The 19145-nt window shown below is 24.0% G+C and overlaps 1 protein-coding gene across 3 annotated transcripts in view; it reads left to right on the plus strand.

Annotated features, from left to right (window-relative positions):
- The window catches only part of LOC122504252 (tubby-related protein 4), a 183742-nt gene that overhangs the window by 161070 nt on the left and 3527 nt on the right, over positions 1-19145 (plus strand). For 2 of the 3 annotated variants that reach the window (XM_043615268.1, XM_043615275.1), the window contains exons 6-14: positions 1243-1390; positions 4098-4366; positions 4727-4815; positions 5345-5479; positions 8252-8654; positions 8920-9097; positions 11249-12743; positions 12883-12996; positions 18836-19058. In XM_043615268.1, the coding sequence (XP_043471203.1) occupies positions 1243-1390; positions 4098-4366; positions 4727-4815; positions 5345-5479; positions 8252-8654; positions 8920-9097; positions 11249-12743; positions 12883-12996; positions 18836-19058 (3054 nt within the window). The remainder of the gene's footprint in view (positions 1-1242; positions 1391-4097; positions 4367-4726; positions 4816-5344; positions 5480-8251; positions 8655-8919; positions 9098-11248; positions 12744-12882; positions 12997-18835; positions 19059-19145) is intronic. The other variant, XM_043615284.1, reaches the window with a different exon arrangement.

Genomic DNA, 19145 nt, shown 5'->3' on the forward strand with positions numbered 1-19145 from the left:
AATTCGAATTTATAAAAGTAAAAAAAATTGGGATAAATTTTTTTTAACAAAAATATCATCTTCTAAAATTAAAAAAATCCTCCTATTCACACAAAATTATGGAAAATAATACTTATAATTTCAAAATTTAAAGTATAAAAGAATAAGTAAATTATAAATTTGAATCTAAATATAAATCTGAATTAGCAAAAATTTGAAATTACTATTAAATCTTGATTTGAATCTTGAATTTCATTTCTTGATTCAAAGAAAGACATTTTTAAAAATATTTCTGCGAATCAGAAAATTTTTGGGAATGAAATATATTTCTTTATTTCTAAACATGAAATAAATTTTCAAAAAACTTAACTTTGAATGAATAAAAATAGACGAAACCTACAATATTTTCGCGCACAAATAAACGTTTCATTCAAATAGACGTAAAATTGATTTACATATGAAATTAAATCGAATTTAAATGGAACTTTGGCTATTTTAATGAAAATAATGGATCATTTGTGCTGCATTCTAGATAAATAGGGGTCATTGAGAATAGATCGTTTCATATCACAATGATATTACACTTTAATGTTTTACAATTGATCATTCCATTAATGTTTCGCGTAAAATATTTCAAAAGTCATTCTAGTACTATTTCTCTTGTAGTAAATTTTATGACTTTCGTAATACGATTAAAACCCTCATTCTTTTATTTGAACAATACGAGAAGTACAGTCAACTGTAAATATTGTTTACATCGTGTTTTTTCTTTCTTTCTTTTTTTGGTTCCCTAGACCAAAATATTATGACTTGCCATTATTTATACAATAAATTTCATAATCATTTAATAGAATTCTATTCATTGATATATGTACATATCTTTACGGAAATTTTATTATAGATTCATTAATCAAAATTTCTTTAGAAAGAAATAAAATATAATCTTTTTTTCCGAATAAAAAAAACTGTAGGTACAATAAACGAACTATAAAACTTTTCCTATAATTCTATGTTTTTGTGGTTTAAAAACTTTTCCAATAATATTTTTACATTGGGAGAAACTTAATTGAGAAACATAAAAGAAAATTAGAAAAGTGTTTTAACAGTTTTTTAGTTCATTAAATAGGTAATTCAATTTGATAAATAATTAGAAATAAATAAAAAATAACAATAATACAATATTTTAATTTAAGACCTAAATTTTAATTATTATAAAAAGAAAAAAAAAAGATTAAAAAATTAATATTTCAAAAATATTACCAGGTCTATTTTGGAACAACAGCGGGGCAATTGATAGTAATGGACGTGCATGGTGCTATGGTCTCCGAAGTTCAATTAGGAGCTGGTGTGACATCCATGGCATGGAGCGCTGAAAAATTTAAAATGGAAGAAGGTGAAGACGACGGTCCTGGTAAGTGCATAAAAATATTAATATTTCAAACCCTAAAGTTCTTAGAGTATATGAAAGAAATTTTCCCTTAAAAATAGATTAAAATTTTACAGACACTTCTAGAAGTAATTAAAAATTCAAGTAATCTAAAATTATTAAATCAAAAAATTTACTTATACTGTAAATTAAAAAAAAAGATAAATCATTTTTTTTTGTCTGAAACGCAAATATGGAGTAATGGCGACCTATTTCTTAAAAGATATAATAAAAAAAGTTAATTATTAATTAAAATAAATTATTTCAAAAATAAATCTAATTTTAGTAAAAGAAATAATAGTAAAAAGTTTTTGAAATATAAATATAGAAAACTTTTATTAACACGTAAGGCACATTTCTTGCTTGCAAAATAGAGGCCTATCATTTAATTAGGTTTGAAGATTTTCTCTAAGTAGTAAATGGAGGTGAACTAATCGACCTTAAAACTTTGAAGCTGTCAGCGGGCTATTACTCACACCATGCGGTTCATCATTCAAACTTTGCACGAAAAAAATATTTTTTTTTTCCCCTAACTATAAACTTTTGATAATAAATTAACTATTCTCCAATGTTATATGCGCTTATCTTTATTTTCTCGAGTAATAAAAACGTCATATGAAAAAAAATGCCCGACTACATTCTTTCTCATCTAAAAAAATGATTTATTCACGTATTGACAGAAATTATTAACGTTCGAAAATTTATATATATACAAAATTTTATTCCTATAACACAAGCGTTTATTTTGATTGATTAGTGCTTTCAAATTTTACAAGCACGAAAATCTATAATTCATGAGTGAAAAGAATGGGAGAGAAGAAATAAAATTAATTAATGGGAAAAATAAATACGTATAATAATTACTCTATGAAAATTCACGTTAGTGAAATTTATAACGATTACAATCAACTATTTAGAAGAAAAAATTTCCAATTCATGAAAGTAAAAATTCAGTAAAATTTACTGTACATTTCAAAATACTAAAAGTTAGGTATTTTTTCGAATATAAAATCTAAAATAAAAAAACGCACAAATACAAAAAACAGGCTTCGCAGTCAATAAATAATTTTAAAAAAGTAGTCGCAATATAGCTGTAACTAAAAAAAACTCGTTTTAGATGATTCACAAAAATCACAAAAATTTCATTCTGTATTTTATTTCCCTGATTTTTTCTTAATAATCATCAAAAATATTTACTTTTTTCTTATTCTGATAATAACTTCAATTCTAAACTTTTGCAAAATTAAATTATTTTCTGCATATTAATTTAAAACTCTTAAAAAATACGATTTTATTAAAAAAATAGTTTTTAAAAGTAAAAAAATTAAATTCTTTAAAATACAAAATTTATTACAATTAAATTTGTATGAATTTCCAAATAATTGTAAATTTAATTTAATCTTTTAAAATTATTAGCGAAAATTACTCCCTAATTACAATTTTTCAAAACACTTATTTTTTCATAACCAAACTAAATTACATTCAAAACTTAAATAATTTTTGTTAAATTAGTATTTAAATACTTGTTTATTTTTTCTCTGGAATTCAAATATTTTAAATGATTTCAATTTAAAACCTTTTTGAATTTTAACTAGATTCTTAAAAATTACAACTGTAATTCTTCCAAAATTCAATCATTTCTTTGTTAAAATTTTTAAATAAAATTATTCAAAACTTTAATAGTATTTCAAAATAGGTAAACATTTAAATAGTTATTAATTTTACGCTAGTTAAAATTTTCAAAGATTTCAATTTAAAAATCTTTTAAAATGTAATTATTTCTAAAAATTCATAATTCTAAGCTTCTTTTTTTTTCTTCTTCTAATATTCTAATATTCTAATATTCAATTATCTAAAATTTGACCTGCAATTCCTTTTAAAACCAATTCTTATTAGAAATTTATACGAGAATTTAATTATTAAACTACAAAAATAAATTTTGTCGAAGAGTTTGAATAAAATTTTTAAGAATAATTGCATTTTTAGAGGAATCCTTTTAAAATCGTATTTTAAATAATTGAAATTCTATGGAGAATTTTATTACTTGTGAAAATAATTGAATTCGAGTAACAAATTTTATAGGAATTCTTTCGAATAATTGAATTCCTGTGAAAAATTTTATTATATTTATGTGAAAATAATTCAATTCTTGCTATGAATTTTATTAAAATGGATTTAAATAATTGAATTTCCATGAAAAATTTTATTAATTGTGAAAATAATTGAATTCTTGTGATGAATTTTATTAATGTAGATCTAAAAATGTACCTAATTGAATTTCTGTGAAAAATTTGATTATTTGTGAAAATAATTGAATTCTTGTGTCAAAATTTTATTATTCATAAAAATAATTTACGTTTGCGAAGAATTTTTTAATTAATTGAATTCTTTTGGTAAATTTTATTAAAATAGTAGATTTTGAAAATAATTGAATTTCGAAAAAATTTTGAAAATAATTGAACCATTTGAAAGAGTTTTTATAAAAATTTTTGAGAATAAATTTTTTATTTCAACTATTAGCGAATTTAAAGTATATAGTGCAAATTCTTAAGAAAAAATGAAAAAATGAGCTATTAGTGGCACAAATCTAATGAATGCGAAGCCTGAAGACCATCTCATTTTTAATGAGAAAGTAATAAGAAAAATAAAATAAAAAAAAAATAGAACGACTAACGCGATATATTAATTTTAGATGAAAGAAGTTACGTGTTAGCTGTTTGCCTTGCTGATGGGAATATTGTGATGTTAAAATCTTTTGATGATGTGTCGCCCATTACGATAAAAACCAGTCTAAAAGCGCCTTTACACGCAGAATGGAGTAATTCACGAAAGCTCTTGGCAATTGCCGGGATTAAAGAGTCCGATGTCTTTCAATCTAGTCCACAGGTGTATACGAATCTCTTGAAATTTTACTCAGATACAGGAATGCTGGTTTATTCAACAGCTATTCCATACACACAGGTCAGTTCTTATAAAAGAAATCGCAACGAAATTTGTAGAAAACGAAGAAGATCAAATTCTGAAAAATAAACACAAAAAATCTAATATCAATAAAGTAATCCAATATTAATAATTATTTATATTATTAGTTTCATTTTTTAATTAAAAAAATTAAATTAAAATTTAATTTAATTTAATTTAATTTTGAATATTTTTATATTTAAAATTATTTTTTGTTTTTAAGTTTTTACTTTGATTTAAATTCGTTTTGAAATTCTCAATTGAGTTCTATGTTTACATTTCCAATTTCTTTGGCTTAAAACTGTAAAGTTTTTAATGATTGTAATTTTCTCTACAACTTCCATTAAATATTGATTTCAGTGTCAAGTATCAGCTTTGACTTGGGGCCATAATGATAGGAGACTTTTTGTAGCAACTGGTGCACGTGTTCATGCTGCGTGGGTGTCTAGGTAATATTTCAATTACTTTACATCATACTTTACGTAAAAATTGCCCTTAAATATTGAATATCGATAATTTAGTCTTTTTTTCTCCATAACCGTAAATTTCTTTAAAAAACAAACCGATTATTGAATCACTAATAAAAAAGAATTTTAATTAAATTTAAAACTTGATCAGCTAAAATTTTATAATTTGAGTTTACAAATTGAAATTATCAAATTTAAAAAAATAAATTTTCCCTAAACTTGAATACAACTTTGTTTGAAATAGAAAAAAATCTTTATTTCTCTCGAGTGAAAAAATTTTCGCAAGGTCGAGATTCTGTTCTTTCACCTCGCCTCATAAGAGTTTTTTCTTGGTGTTCTTTGGAAGGCAAAGAGTCTTTTGTTTTTTTTTCGAGTAGTTAATGCAAACGAGTAAGTTTCCGCGTCCTTGAATATTCTACATATAGTAGAGCTTTAAAAAAAAAGAAGAAAAAATGTTAAGAGAAGAGAAGAAAAAAACTGTTATAAGAATGAGTGAATACATAATTTTCAGAAGAGTTGGCTCTCTTCAACTTTTGTCGAGACTTGCTGTAAGGGCGGCCCTTACTAAAGAATCCAGTGTGCAACAACTACCATTACCACCAAGACTGAGAGCTCTAGTTGCTGCACTCTTTGCCAGCACGATAAGGTAAGAAAATCATATAGGACCTCTCTTTCAACTGTTACAACTCTCTCAGTAATACTGCTTATCCGTAAATCGATATATCGAGACCGAGAAGCAGTCACGTTTCGGGTATATTCTGAAAAATGGTCTTTTCCACTTGAAAAATATCTCTTCAAAACGAAATATATTCTCCCAAACCATTTTTACGATCCTTTCCCCTTCACTTGTTCAAAATCGAAAAGATTTTAAAATCCTTTTCGATTCTGTATGTAAACATTTTTTTTTAAATTACACTTTTTTTATAAAACTCTTTTTTTCTGATTTAAGGCTTCACACTCAATAATTAATTTTTAAAAAAGGAGCAAAAAGTAGTTTTAAGGCTGAAAAGAAGTAGTAAAAAAGGTGCTATCGAAAAATTAAATTTGACGACTAAATTTTTGCAAAATTCAATTCTTTTTCAAATTTCAATTTAAAAAATAACGAAAACAAAAAAATTAATTTGAAAAATAATTAAAAGAAGAAAATAATTGTACAGAAAAAAAAGAAAATAAGACAAAAAATGTAATTGCACTTCTACTAATTTAGTGTAAGTAATTAATTTTTCTTCCATCGATTAAAAAACTATAATTTTTCTCAACATTTTTCAATTTCATTTTATATTAGAATAAAATAAATAATAAATAAAACTCTTCATTTTTTCCAATATGTAATTGAATTCCTGTAAAAAATTTTATAATTTGTGAAAATAATTGAATTCTTAAGTTGAATTTTATCAAACATTTTTTCAAATAAAAAATTTTTTTTTCTTAAATTATTGATAATTTTTAATAATAAAAATTTTAATATTATCACAGTTACATAACATGGCGCGTAACACATTTTAGCATCCAGCCCCTCAATTGCATTTTTTCAAGGAATTCATTTAAAATTATGTTAAAAATAATTGTATTCCAGTGTAAGATCTTATTATTTTTAAAAATAGTTTAATTCCCGCGAAGAATTTTATTACAATTTTTTTTAAATAATTGAATTCGAAATAAATAAAATGTATTATTTGTGAAAAAAATTTAATTTCTGCGAAGAATTTTATTAAATTTTTAAAAAATAATTGAATTGTGTAAATAACTGAACTTAAATTTTTAAATTTAATTTTTTGAAAGATTAACAAAAAATTTTTTTTGAAATAATTGATTTTTTTTGAAAAATTATATGAAAATTGTATTTTAAATAATTGAATTCCTGAGGGAAATTTGATTATTTGTGAAAATAATTGAATGTTTGCGAAGAAGTTTATCAACATTTTTATCTTTAAAAAATTGAATTCTTTTAGAAAATTTTATTTAAGAGTAGTAGATATTGAAAATAATATTGAATTTCGAAAAATTTTCTTAAAATTTCTGAAAATAATTGAATTGTTTCAAAGAATTATATCAAAATTTTTGAGAATAATAATTTTTCTCTCAATCATTAGAGAATTTCATAGTACCTAATGAAAATTCTGAAAAAAAGAAAAAAAGTAGCTTTTAGTGTCATAAATCTAAGAAAAAGTATCCAAATGGTAGCAAATTGTAAATAGTACAGGGTGGACACTTTTTTCATAAAAAAAAATTCACGGTCATTTCCCGGTCCATTCCCGATCATGTTATGTATTTTTTCTCAAGTATTAAAATTTCAATAAATTTCAAATCTGTAAATTTGAATAATTTCTAAGAATTGCTACTGTAACTTATTAAAAATTATTTTCAAGATTTCAATGCAATTATTTTCTAGAAATTCTAACTAAAATATTCCAAAAAACTAACTTATTCAGAATTTTTAATTAAAATTTTTTATAATTTTCAACTTTTCTAAAACTTTAATTTGAAACTTTTTGAAATTCAATCTATATTAATATTAGTAACAATAATTTAACATTCTAAAATATAGAAATAGTTACTTATAAATTATTGTAGAAAAACGAATTGATATTAATGCAAAATACGGTTTTTTTTCAGAAATTTATTTTCTAAGAAAAAATAATTTTATTTATTTTCATAAATTTACTTTATCTATTTATTATTTAAAAATTAATTTTTTGAAAATTGATATCACTTTTGTTCTAATTAGTTCAAATTTTTACTAATTCAAATTTGTTTTGTAATAATATTATTGCAAAAAAATTCATAAATTGATTTATTTTTCACTATTTTAATAGGATGTGAAATTTTTCTCTTTCAAATTTTTTTGACGAATTTAATTAAAATTGAGGGTCTGGATGCTATAAAGTGTTACGCGCCATTTACTTAACATGGCTCGTAACACCTTATAGCATCCAGCCCCTAAATTGTATTTTGTTCAATTATTGTTAGAAATGGAAAGAATTTAAAATTAAATTTAATATTTTCTTTTTTCTTAAGTCTGTTAAGTTGGACAACAAAATTTATAATTTTCTTATAAATTCTAGAAATTGAATATTCTTCCGGAACTTTTGATAAAATTCTCTGATAAAATAAATCGATTTTGTAAAAGATCGTTGAATCTTTTTTAATGAAATATAATTAATAAGTCTTAAAATAAATATTTCTATTTTTTCTTACAAAATAATCAGTGTTTTTAACTAAAAATTTCAAAACGCCCGGTCAAGATAAAAATTCACTGTCATTTCCTGGGTTTCCCGGTCCAGCGGCCACCCTGAAGTAGTAAATAGTAATTTTTAGTAGTTGAGTGCGAAGCCTGTATTTCTATTTGAATATTCAGACATTTTCGAATTTTTGAAAAAGTTGAGAAAAAAGTGATTGATAAAGATAATTTTCCCAGATGTTGCGTTCCTGAGCCGAGAGATTTAAGAAGATTTGTTTCAAGGCCACCACCAGGAGGTGGAAGATTACATTGTACAATGTTGAGACACGCGGGTGAACCAGCGCCTTGTTATACTCTCTATTTGGAATATTTAGGCGGCCTAGTACCTCTTCTCAAAGGCAGAAGAACAAGTAAAATTCGTCCTGAATTTGTGATATTCGATCCTCAAAGTCAAGGCTCTTGCCACTTTTTGGATTACAACACTTCTCAATATCCTGTGTTCAGTGATGGATCGGACACAGAGAGAGATACCGCTGATTTATGTGGATCACCAAGAAATAGACGGAAAAACAGAAGAAGACGTGAGGAGAAATATTGCGAGGAAACTGATGATCTTGCTTATGTGGACACATTGCCCGAAGTAAGTTTATTCTTTCATTCCTTTTTTTCCAACGAAAGAAAGAAAAGATATTCTTTTCACCTTCAACCCCAATTCTTTTTTGTCCCCTAAAAATCTTAATTTTTCTAAAAACGATTATTATAAAAAAATTTATATAAAATGCAAAATTTCTAACTTTGAACCTTTCCATTTCTTTTTATCGTATTTCAGATATTTTGAGAACAAATAAAAATTTCAAACTACTATCTTTATTGATAAAGACTTTTACTACCTGATTTATTTCCAGCATGCAAGGTTGGTCGAAGTAACATCGAACATCTGGGGCACGAAGTTCAAAATTCACGGTCTAGCGGATTCGATACCAGCAAACTTAGGTCAAGTGACTTATAGAACATCTTTACTGCACCTGCAACCGAGACAAATGACTTTAGTTATAACAGAGCTTAGGGACGATTTACCTGCAGGTAATATTCTCTTACAATTTACAGAGTTGTCTCAACAAATTATTTTTGTTTCTCCCTGATTTCCGGACAGGATTTTAACTTTTTCCCTGACCCTAAAGAATACTCTAATTCACCCTCAAAATCATTAAATATACAAGAAAATGTTTTTAATACATTTATACGATCCACATCAAGTTTTGAACATTCAAATGAACGACATCTTTTGCCAATGTAAATATTTTAAAAAATTACTGACTGTCGTGAAAAGCAAATACAAAATTTAAACATCTAGAGTCTTTGAATTTATTCTTTTATTACGTGAGGCAATATTATTGCAATTAAACTTGAATTTAGGAAAAAAATTAATAAATTTCGTTCATTTTAAAGTTTAGAACTTGATGGAAATTGGATTTTATTTGCGAATATCTTCAATTGTAGAATTATTCGGAATGTATCAAGAACTTTTTTTTCATACATTGAATCATTATTATCATTTTTTCACAAAAATTGGTATTTTCAAAAATTTAAAAAAAAACCTTCTGAAATTCAATTTATTTATGAAAATTGTAAACGTAACTCTTTCAAAATTCAATTATTTTTAAAAATTTTTAAGTACAATTATTCGATAAATAATTTATACCTAAATAATAATTTTATGAAAGTTCTTCAAGAATTAAATTATCGAAAATAAATTCAATTTCACATTCTCTAAAGTTCCATTATTGTCAAAAATAGGAAAAATTAAAGATTTTGTTTTAAAATTCGTGGTGATTTAAAAATTTATAAGATGAACGAAAAAAAATTCAAGAAGAATTTAATGTTTTTAATATTTTCAAAGTTTTCTGGACTTCAGCAACCAAAATTTTTTTTATCAAATTTAAAATTTTAATACATTTTATCCTCATTTTGAGACAGAATTTTGACTTTACCCCGATCCCTGTAAAAAAATTCAAGAGGAATTCAATATTATTAAAAAAATTTAATTTTGGAAACAAAAATTTGATTTAAACCTTTAATCCTTTTAAAGAATTCAATTATTTTTAATAGAATTTTAAATAATTTCAATTTTTTAAAAAATGTTCAATTACTTTTTTATGAAAATTTAACTACGTTTAAAAAATAGAATTAAAATATTTTAAAAACCTAATTTTTTTTAAATTCCAAGAATTTAAAACTTTTCAAAACTACAATTTAGAAAGAAATTTTAATTTAATTCTTATAAAAATTAACTAATAATTAATAAAAATTTTAATTGTAACTCTTTCGAAATAAAATTATTATTAATGCAATTTATACCTTTTAGTTTTGCCTTTTACATAAACAAACACGAATACATTCGATTGTAACTTTTTTTTAAATATATAATTATGTACCAATTTTTAAAATTAAATTTCTTTGAAATTTTTTTTAATATCTTTCTAACGAAATTTTTCAAACAAATTTAATTATTTTCAATGCAATTTCACAAAAATTTTTTTAACTTGATATTTAATTCAATTATTTACCAATATTATTAAATTTATATTCTTTAAAAATTCCTTTTCTTTACAAATCTGTAATGTAATTTTTTAATAATTTAATTATTCTCAATTAAATTTCACAAAATTTACATTAATTTGATAATAAAATTAAATAAAATTGTTTTAAACAATTCTTTCTTTCTTTCTATAAAAAATTGAAAAAAATTTTCTCTGAAACCTAATTTCAGAATTTTATATTAAAGTGTTTAAAACTTGAATAATTTTTAGATAATTAAATATTAATTTCTTCATATTAAATGAAATATTCCACAATTTTAGTTTAAAACCTTTTGAAATTCTATTGATTCTGAAGATTGTAACTGTTTTTAACAAAAATCTTTTCTAACTTATTTATAATTAATAACTTTAAGAGAGTTATTCTAGAATTTAATTTGTAAAATAAATTTGATCATTTACAGAAAAAAGAAACAATCAAATTATTGTTTTCAATTTCATTGTGAGTATGAAATTTTTTAAGGGGAAATAATTTTAAGTTATTCAAAAATAATTTTTAACACTAAAAACTAGAATTTTTCTAGTTTTTTCTCTGACTTTTCCCTGACCTGTGACAATCCTGTTAAAAAAACATTGTTTAAACATTAATTTAAAATTTTTTTTCACGAATTCAAATTTGTTTTTCTTATTGTTTTAGGTCCAGATCCAAGTTTTAATCCAAATCTCTTCTCCGAAGATGAGGAAGAAACTTTTCAGGAACCACAAAGCACTTCGAGAAATTCGACAGAAGTTCAACCGCCGCCAATTGCTCCGATGACACCCCGAGCAACGAGACTGAGTTCCAATCGTCCAAAGTCTCAAATTTCGAATCAATTTCTAGCCAACGAGTCACTTTCACCAGCATTGGCACGCGCGGAAAGTTATGAGGATGAATTCCCTTATGGAGATCTACAGGAAATTGTCATTTGTGACAATGTGAAAGTTGCTGTGAATAACACTTATCGAACACCGCCTAGACACAATGCCCCAAGATGCTGTGATGTACCAACTCTTCAATCACCGAAAAATGCCGTTGCACCAACGCAAACTTTAATTGCCACATCGAATCCAAGTACAGATTATACCGGAAGTATTCAAAGAGTGAAAACAGCATTGGCCGATCAGCAAACAAATTTAAACATTAAAAAAGAATTGGAAAACAATAAAATCAATGACGAGAAATTAAATCACTCCATTATTTCCACATCGATCCAAAATGGACAATTATCTAACGGAACATCTGGCTTACGATCACAAAATTCACTTCTACACAGTCTCAGCACAAGCAGCACAATAAATCAACCAATTTATCTGAACGGCTCTTCGAGTTGCTCCAATGGTGGAACGAGTTCAATTCAAGCTTCGCAAAATTTTGTGAATTCAAAAAATAGTTTAAACAGTGGAACTGTGAATAATTCGGGAAAAATTGTTGGCACCAGTAATGGATCAATTTCGCCAACATGTTGTCATCAAACACCGGGCAATTCGAGTCAAACACCATGTCAATGTAACTCGAAAAGAAAGGATGGAAATTATTTGAAATTTCTCGGTAAAGCAAATCAATCGACAAAATTCGACGAATGCAAATATATCGACGAAGAGGTGCGTCTCGATTTTGAGGGTCTCAATCAGCAACGCGTTGTTCATCGAACACCAACGGTGATGAGTATTGGCCCCCTATGTTCGGCCGATTCAATAGTTCGTAGTTGTAGCGTTGGTTATTTGGATTTAGTTGACGCTCAATTGGTTCCTTGTGACGTGGCCTTGAAAATGCTCAGGAAGGATGCGCCAAATAAAAGACTCATTCTCGTTTCGAGGAAGCCAAAGAAGCGGAAAAAAAATAAAGCACACAATGAAATTGGCCAACAAATTGCAAAACCACCGCGACTCAGGAATTGTGGTAAATCGAGAAGTCTCGATTCAAGCGATATATTTCCAAGTACAGAGCAAATATCTTTACCGCCAAAATTACCGGAACACGCTGAAGAAACACAGGGAAATGGGAATTCTGAAGGAAATGAAAATATCAACGATTCTAAAATTGTTGTTAAAGAAACAATTGCAAACTTGGAAGAAAGTCAAACGAAAAGAATGGACACTTTGGAAGTGAAGACAAAATCGGGTCAATCGGAAGTTTGTGCATCTCCTGCCAGGTGAATTAATTTCCTACCCCTAAAATTACTATTCAAAACGATATATTTTATAACTCCTCTAAACGATTTGTATTATTCATTTCCAATAATATTCATCTTATAATTAAAAAAATAAAAAATTTTAATTCTTGAATTTTAGAGTTTCGAGTGCAAGTGGATCGGTTGCTTCATCTTTGGATGGATTGGCAGCAAGGCTTAAAGACTTTGACGAAAGTCATTCTTTACCGCCACCGTCACCTCGTCCATCAACAAGGTAATTTTAAACTTAAACGAAAGAACCATTATATAATTAAAATTAAAAATTAAACAAAAAAACTAACAATTAAGAATACAGGGCTCGAAGCAGTGAAAGTATTTAAAAATGCGGACTTTACGGACCAAAAATGAAAAATTACGGACCATTTACGGACCAACTGACAAAAATAGAATCAGTCCGAATCAAATAAGAGAAGATTTTACTTAAAACTAGAAATTCAATTTTTCATAACGAAGGGGGAGGGGAGGGGGGGGGTCCAAATTTCCGAAAAATAGCGTTACGTATTTTTTGAACGGCCCCCTATAATATATAATCTATAATCTAAAATCAAAAATTTTAACTGAAATTCATTTTTATGAAATGTAAATCAATTTTTATTAGAAAATTCTACTAGAATTCAATTATTTTAATACAAATAAAATGCAAATAAATAATTTATTGAATAATTGAACGTTTCTTAAAATTCAATTCCCATAAAAAATCGTTATCAACAAATTTTCAAATAATTGAATTCTATCAACGAATTTTAATAAAATTTTTAAGAATAATTTACATTCTTCGAGAAATTCGATTAAAATTGTATTAAAAATAATTGAAATTCTGCATTGAATTTTATTATTTCTGAAAATAATTGAATTCTTGCGAAGAATTTTATTAACATTTTCAAAAATAATTAAATTCTTATAAAAAATGAACAGGAATTCAATTATTTTAAAAAAATTTTATAAAAATTCTTGGCATAAATTAAAAATAACAAAATTCTTAGCAGATCTTCAATTACTTTCAGAAATTTTAATAAAATTTTTCGCAATAATTTAAATATTTTCGTAAGATAATAAAAATCTTTGCAGAGATTAAATTATTTTCAAAAGTCTTAATAAAATTCTTCGCAAGAATTCAATTATTTTCAAAAATATCAGAATTTTAGCAGAAATTCAAACATTTTAAAAAGTTTTGATAAAACTTTTTTTTGGTAGAAATTTAATTATTTTTAAGACAATTTTAAAAAAATGTCTCGATAAAATTCAAATATTTTTAAAATTTTAATGAAATTCTTCGAAACAATTCAATTATTATAATCTAAGATTTTAACTGAAATATATTTTTAAATCAATGTTTATGAGAAAATATATTGTTAAAATATATTGTTAATTATGAAAATAATTGAAATTTTTGAATGAATTTTTAAAAAATTTTTGAAAATAATTGAATTTTGTCGAAGAATTTTGCTATTTATTTATAAAGATAATTGAAATGTTGACAATATTTTTTAGATTATTTGAAAATAATTGAATTTCGGAGAAGAATTTTAATATTTCTAAAGATAATTGAAATTTTGAGAATTTAAAAAATTTGTTGAACATAATTGAATTTTTGCGAAGAATTTTATTACTTTTAAAAATAATTGTCTTTCTGCAATCATTTGTAATTTCTCTAAAATTCTCAAAATTATATACGGACTTGAAGCAAAGTTACGGACTTTTTCAGGATTTACGGACCTACTTCGAGCCCTGAGAATATTCTCAGTCTCCAATAAAAAATTTTTTATTTCTTAAAATATTGAGGAAATGTAGTTCTAAAATAAATTTCCTAAATCATTTTCTTTTAATCTACGCTTTTTTATTGAAAAATTATTCAAAAACGATTTACTTTTAATGTTAATTATCACGGATGCCACAAATTCAATTATTTCTAAAAATTCATGCTGTAATGCTTCTAATATTCAATTATTACTATCTAAAATTTTTACTAAAATTCATTTTTTAAATCAATTTTTACTAGAAAATTCTACGGAATTCAATTATTTAAATACAAAAATAAATAATTTATTGAATAATTGAATATTGCTTAAAATGGAATTCTCATAAGAAATTTTATACACAAATTTTTAAATAATTGAGTTCTTTTGACGAATTTTAATAACATTTTTAAGAATAATTACTTTTTTCGAGGCATTCGATTAAAATTGTTTTAAAAATAATTGAAATTCTGCGATGAATGAATTCAATATTATTTATGAAAATAATTAAATTATTGGAAAGAAATTTATAAAAAATTGGCAAATAATTGAATTTCGATGAAATTTTTAAAATTTATAAAAATAATTAAATATTTAAAAAGTTCTAGTCAGAATTTTGAATTATCATTATAAATAATAAAATTCTGCTCTGAAATTAAATTATTTTCAAAAATTTTAATAAAATTCTGTGCAAAATTTTAATTATTTTCAAAAATATTCCTCAATTTAACGATTTTCAATGTCTATTATTTGAATAAATTTTTCAAAAAAAAAAAATCAAAAAAATCAATTATTTAAAAAAAATTTATAAGATTCTACGTAAATATTTAGTTCCGAATAGCTCAACCCACAGTTAATAACTGTAGGTAATAACTATTTAACTATTTAATAACTATACATTATAATAATCGTAAGTTTCCTTTCCGTTAGCAAATTATCTGCATTCATTTGTTTGTTTTGAAAATTAAATTTTGTGGGTTAAGTATTGGTATTTTTTATATTTTTTAATGTCAAACTTTTTAATGTGTTTTGATGTGTTTCAATGGTTATGTTTTATATTATTATGTGTTTAATTCAATTTTTAACTTTTCAACTATCATTCATTCTGAAGGTAAATACTTTTTTATAATTTAATTAAATGCATATAATTTAATGTTAACATTATTTCAATATTATTAAAAAAAGTTATTTGATATAACATTCAATTGAATTTTATTTTCATAAATTGCTTAATTACAGAATATTTAGTTTTTTAACTTTTTAATAATTTTTTAACTTGCAAAACTCTAAATACTGTAATTATTAAAAATATAATATTTATTTTTCATAACTTTTGACAGATATAATTATTATTAGAAATAATTACTATATTATTAAAGACTACAACATAAATTTAAATTATCAAAGTATATTTTACAAAATAGTAATTTAATACAATTTTTATTTCTTATAATTTTTATTACATAAAAAAAATTGTTTAATATAATGTTAATTTTATAAACTTTTAACATTTTTTTATGTTTTAAATTAATACGTGATTCATAGAATATTCAACTAATCAATGAAAATATATTGTCAATTTTTTCAATTAAAAATATATTACATCAAATATCTTTTCTCTATATTTAAATAATGTTAACATTAAATTATGGACACATATCTGCCGAGTAAATGATAATTATAAAGTTAAAAATTTAATTAAACAACAAATGTATATAGAATTAAAATTTTGGGTCTATGGTACGCCTAAAATTTACCTGGCATTTTTTTTTTGTTGTTTCTAAAAACGAATTTAGAATTTTTTTTAATTTGATGCTTCATTATATTATATTACATCTTGTAATTAAATAATTAATGGGAGTTATAATTAGTATTTTTACTACAGATTTTTTGTTTTCCAAAGAAATTAAAATTAAAAGTTGTTTAACTTTATCATTTTCAATTAATTTAATAATTTGCAGTTATGTTAAATTCGAAAGATACGGAATTCTTTGTTTAAAAAGCTAAATGAATAATTATTTTTTTAATTTTTAGAATAATTAAAAGTTTCGTTATCATAATTATTTTTAATTTTTAAATTATTTTTAAAATAAAAGTATAAAATATGTAACAATTTTTGCGATATTCAATTTTCTTCGTACAACAAGAAAGTTTAACGGCAGTAATAGCATTTTAACAAAATTTATCGGATTCACTTGTAATTCGTTTCTAATGCGTTAAATTTGACATTAAATTTTAGAAATTCAAAATAGAACTTCCTTTTCAGGATTCCTACAGAAATCCGAATTTAAAATTCCATACCTTTTCGATGATTTCCAGGTCAAATTTTTACGAAATTCCAGTGGAATTTTAAATCTAATTTCAATATTCTTGGGCTCTTTAAAAACACTTTACTTATTTAATAGTCTCCACCCTTTGGTAAAAATTCTAAAATTATCAAAATTTATCAAAAATTCGAAAAACCGATTTTTTTAAATTCAACAGTTTTTCTTCTCTTTGATAGTATTTAGCTTCATTATTTTTGGGCTCTTGGAAAATACTTTACTTATTTAATAGTCTCGACTCTTTGGTAAAAAATCTAAAATTATCGAAAATAATTATCAAAAATTCAAAAATCCGAATTTCTTAAAATTCAATCTTTTTTCCTCTCTTTTATGGGATTTAGCTTCATTATTTTTGTGCTCTTGGAAAATAATTTACTTATTAAATAGTCTCGACTCTTTAGTATAAAATCTAAAATTATCAAAAATTCAAAAAACCGAATTTCTTAAAATTCAACATTTTTTCCTCTCTTTTATGGGATTTAGCTTCATTATTTTTGTGCTCTTGGAAAATACTTTACTTATTAAATAGTCTCGACTCTTTGGTAAAAAATCTAAAATTATCGAAAATTATCAAAAATTCAAAAATCCGAATTTCTTAAAATTCAATATTTTTTCCTCTCTTTTATGGGATTTAGCTTAATTATTATTATTTGAATTTCTATTCAAGAGAAAAAATGGAAAACTGAAAAATTTAGAAACTTTTAAAAATTTCAGGCCTTTTCCATGATTTCCCTGATTTCCAGAAGCCTTTTAAAAATTCCATACCATTTCCATGATTTCCATGATTTCCAGATTCTGTATAGGAACCCTGCTTTTGTCTGACTTTCTTCTAAATTATCGAATTCAGTGATTTCTGGGGTGAATTTGGTTAAGTTTTAAAATGATTAATTTCTATTTGAATTCGTTTTTTTTAATTTAGAAAATCTGATGTTAATTTAATTCTTTTTTCGTTATGCACGGAAAAAAATATTTAGCTGGATAAACTACAGATTTCACTTTAGTAGCGAAATTTTTCAGTGCTTCAATTAATACTTTCGTTATTCTAGAGAAACTTATCGCTATTTCAAGTAAAACTTTTTTAAGTGTGTAATAATTATTATTTCTTAAAAAAGTATTTAAATTAAAATGGGTTTATAAAATAAGCAATGCAAAAGATGACTCAGATACTAATTGGAATTGTTCTATCCATAGTTTAAGTCTAGTAATGTAAATTCTATTTAAATTGAGACCATTGAGTGAAATTATTTGAACTTTAGTTAGTTAAATCTCTTTGTTAGGTAATAATAATTATTTCTTTAAAATTTTTTAAATTGTTTAAAATAAGCAGTTCCATACAACATTTCCGCGCGCTTGCGCGCGGATAGTGTGGCTAGTTTATAATAATAATTCAAAACTTTTACTAACTAAAAAAAAATTGCCAAAAAAATATATAAAATAGATTTATATAAAAAGATTCTTTTCTATGTGGACTTCAACATCGTAATTTTTTTCAATTTAAATGTCCAATTAATTATCAAATTTTCCTCATATTTACAAACATTAAATTAATTAAAATAAAATAATTATTAATAATTATTATTAACTAAACTATAATAATTAAGTAAGTAAGTTAATAAATTAACTTACAAATATTCAATGGAAATAAAATTTCTAAGAAAAAACTTCTGGAGAATAAATTTCTCAATTATTTTTTCCTAATGTAAATTATATGATTCAAAAAGGACTATTTCAAAGTAAAATACAAAAAATTTACAGTGAAACTTGCCTGAATGCAACTCGATTTTTTAAATTTTATTACAGTAAACAATCCTTTAAATAATTATTTTATAATTTAATTTTGTAATATTTTTACAATATTCTGGAATCAAGTGAAAATAATTTTTGTTGAACATTTTTAAACAAAAAAAATTTTTTTTTTAAACAGAGTTGCATTTCAACAGGTTTGACTATAAATTTAAAAGGTAATTTTTAAAAAATTTTGAATTTCAAAAAGGTTACCAAGAAGTTCACCAAGTAGTCCAGCTCCTTCGAAAAAAGGAAAAAGACCAGCCTCTGCTTCTCCAATCAGAAGACGACTTCTTTCTAGTCCTTTATTAAGTCGAAGAGGTCGAAGAAATCGAAATGAAAGTTCAGATGATGAAGGTCCAGCCCAAGATGAAACGTCAAGAAGCTATCGAGATCTCGAGACATTCCAGAAGGCACAACTTCGTCAAAAGGTTTCAAAAATTCTGAAAAATTATTTCTATAAATAAATTTTGCATTATTAAAAATTTCGAGCTGAAAATAACGATTACAATATATAT

Source organism: Leptopilina heterotoma, unplaced genomic scaffold (genome assembly GCF_015476425.1).
Source record: "Leptopilina heterotoma isolate Lh14 unplaced genomic scaffold, ASM1547642v1 Lhet_11, whole genome shotgun sequence".
Classification (NCBI taxonomy): Eukaryota; Metazoa; Arthropoda; class Insecta; order Hymenoptera; family Figitidae; genus Leptopilina; species Leptopilina heterotoma.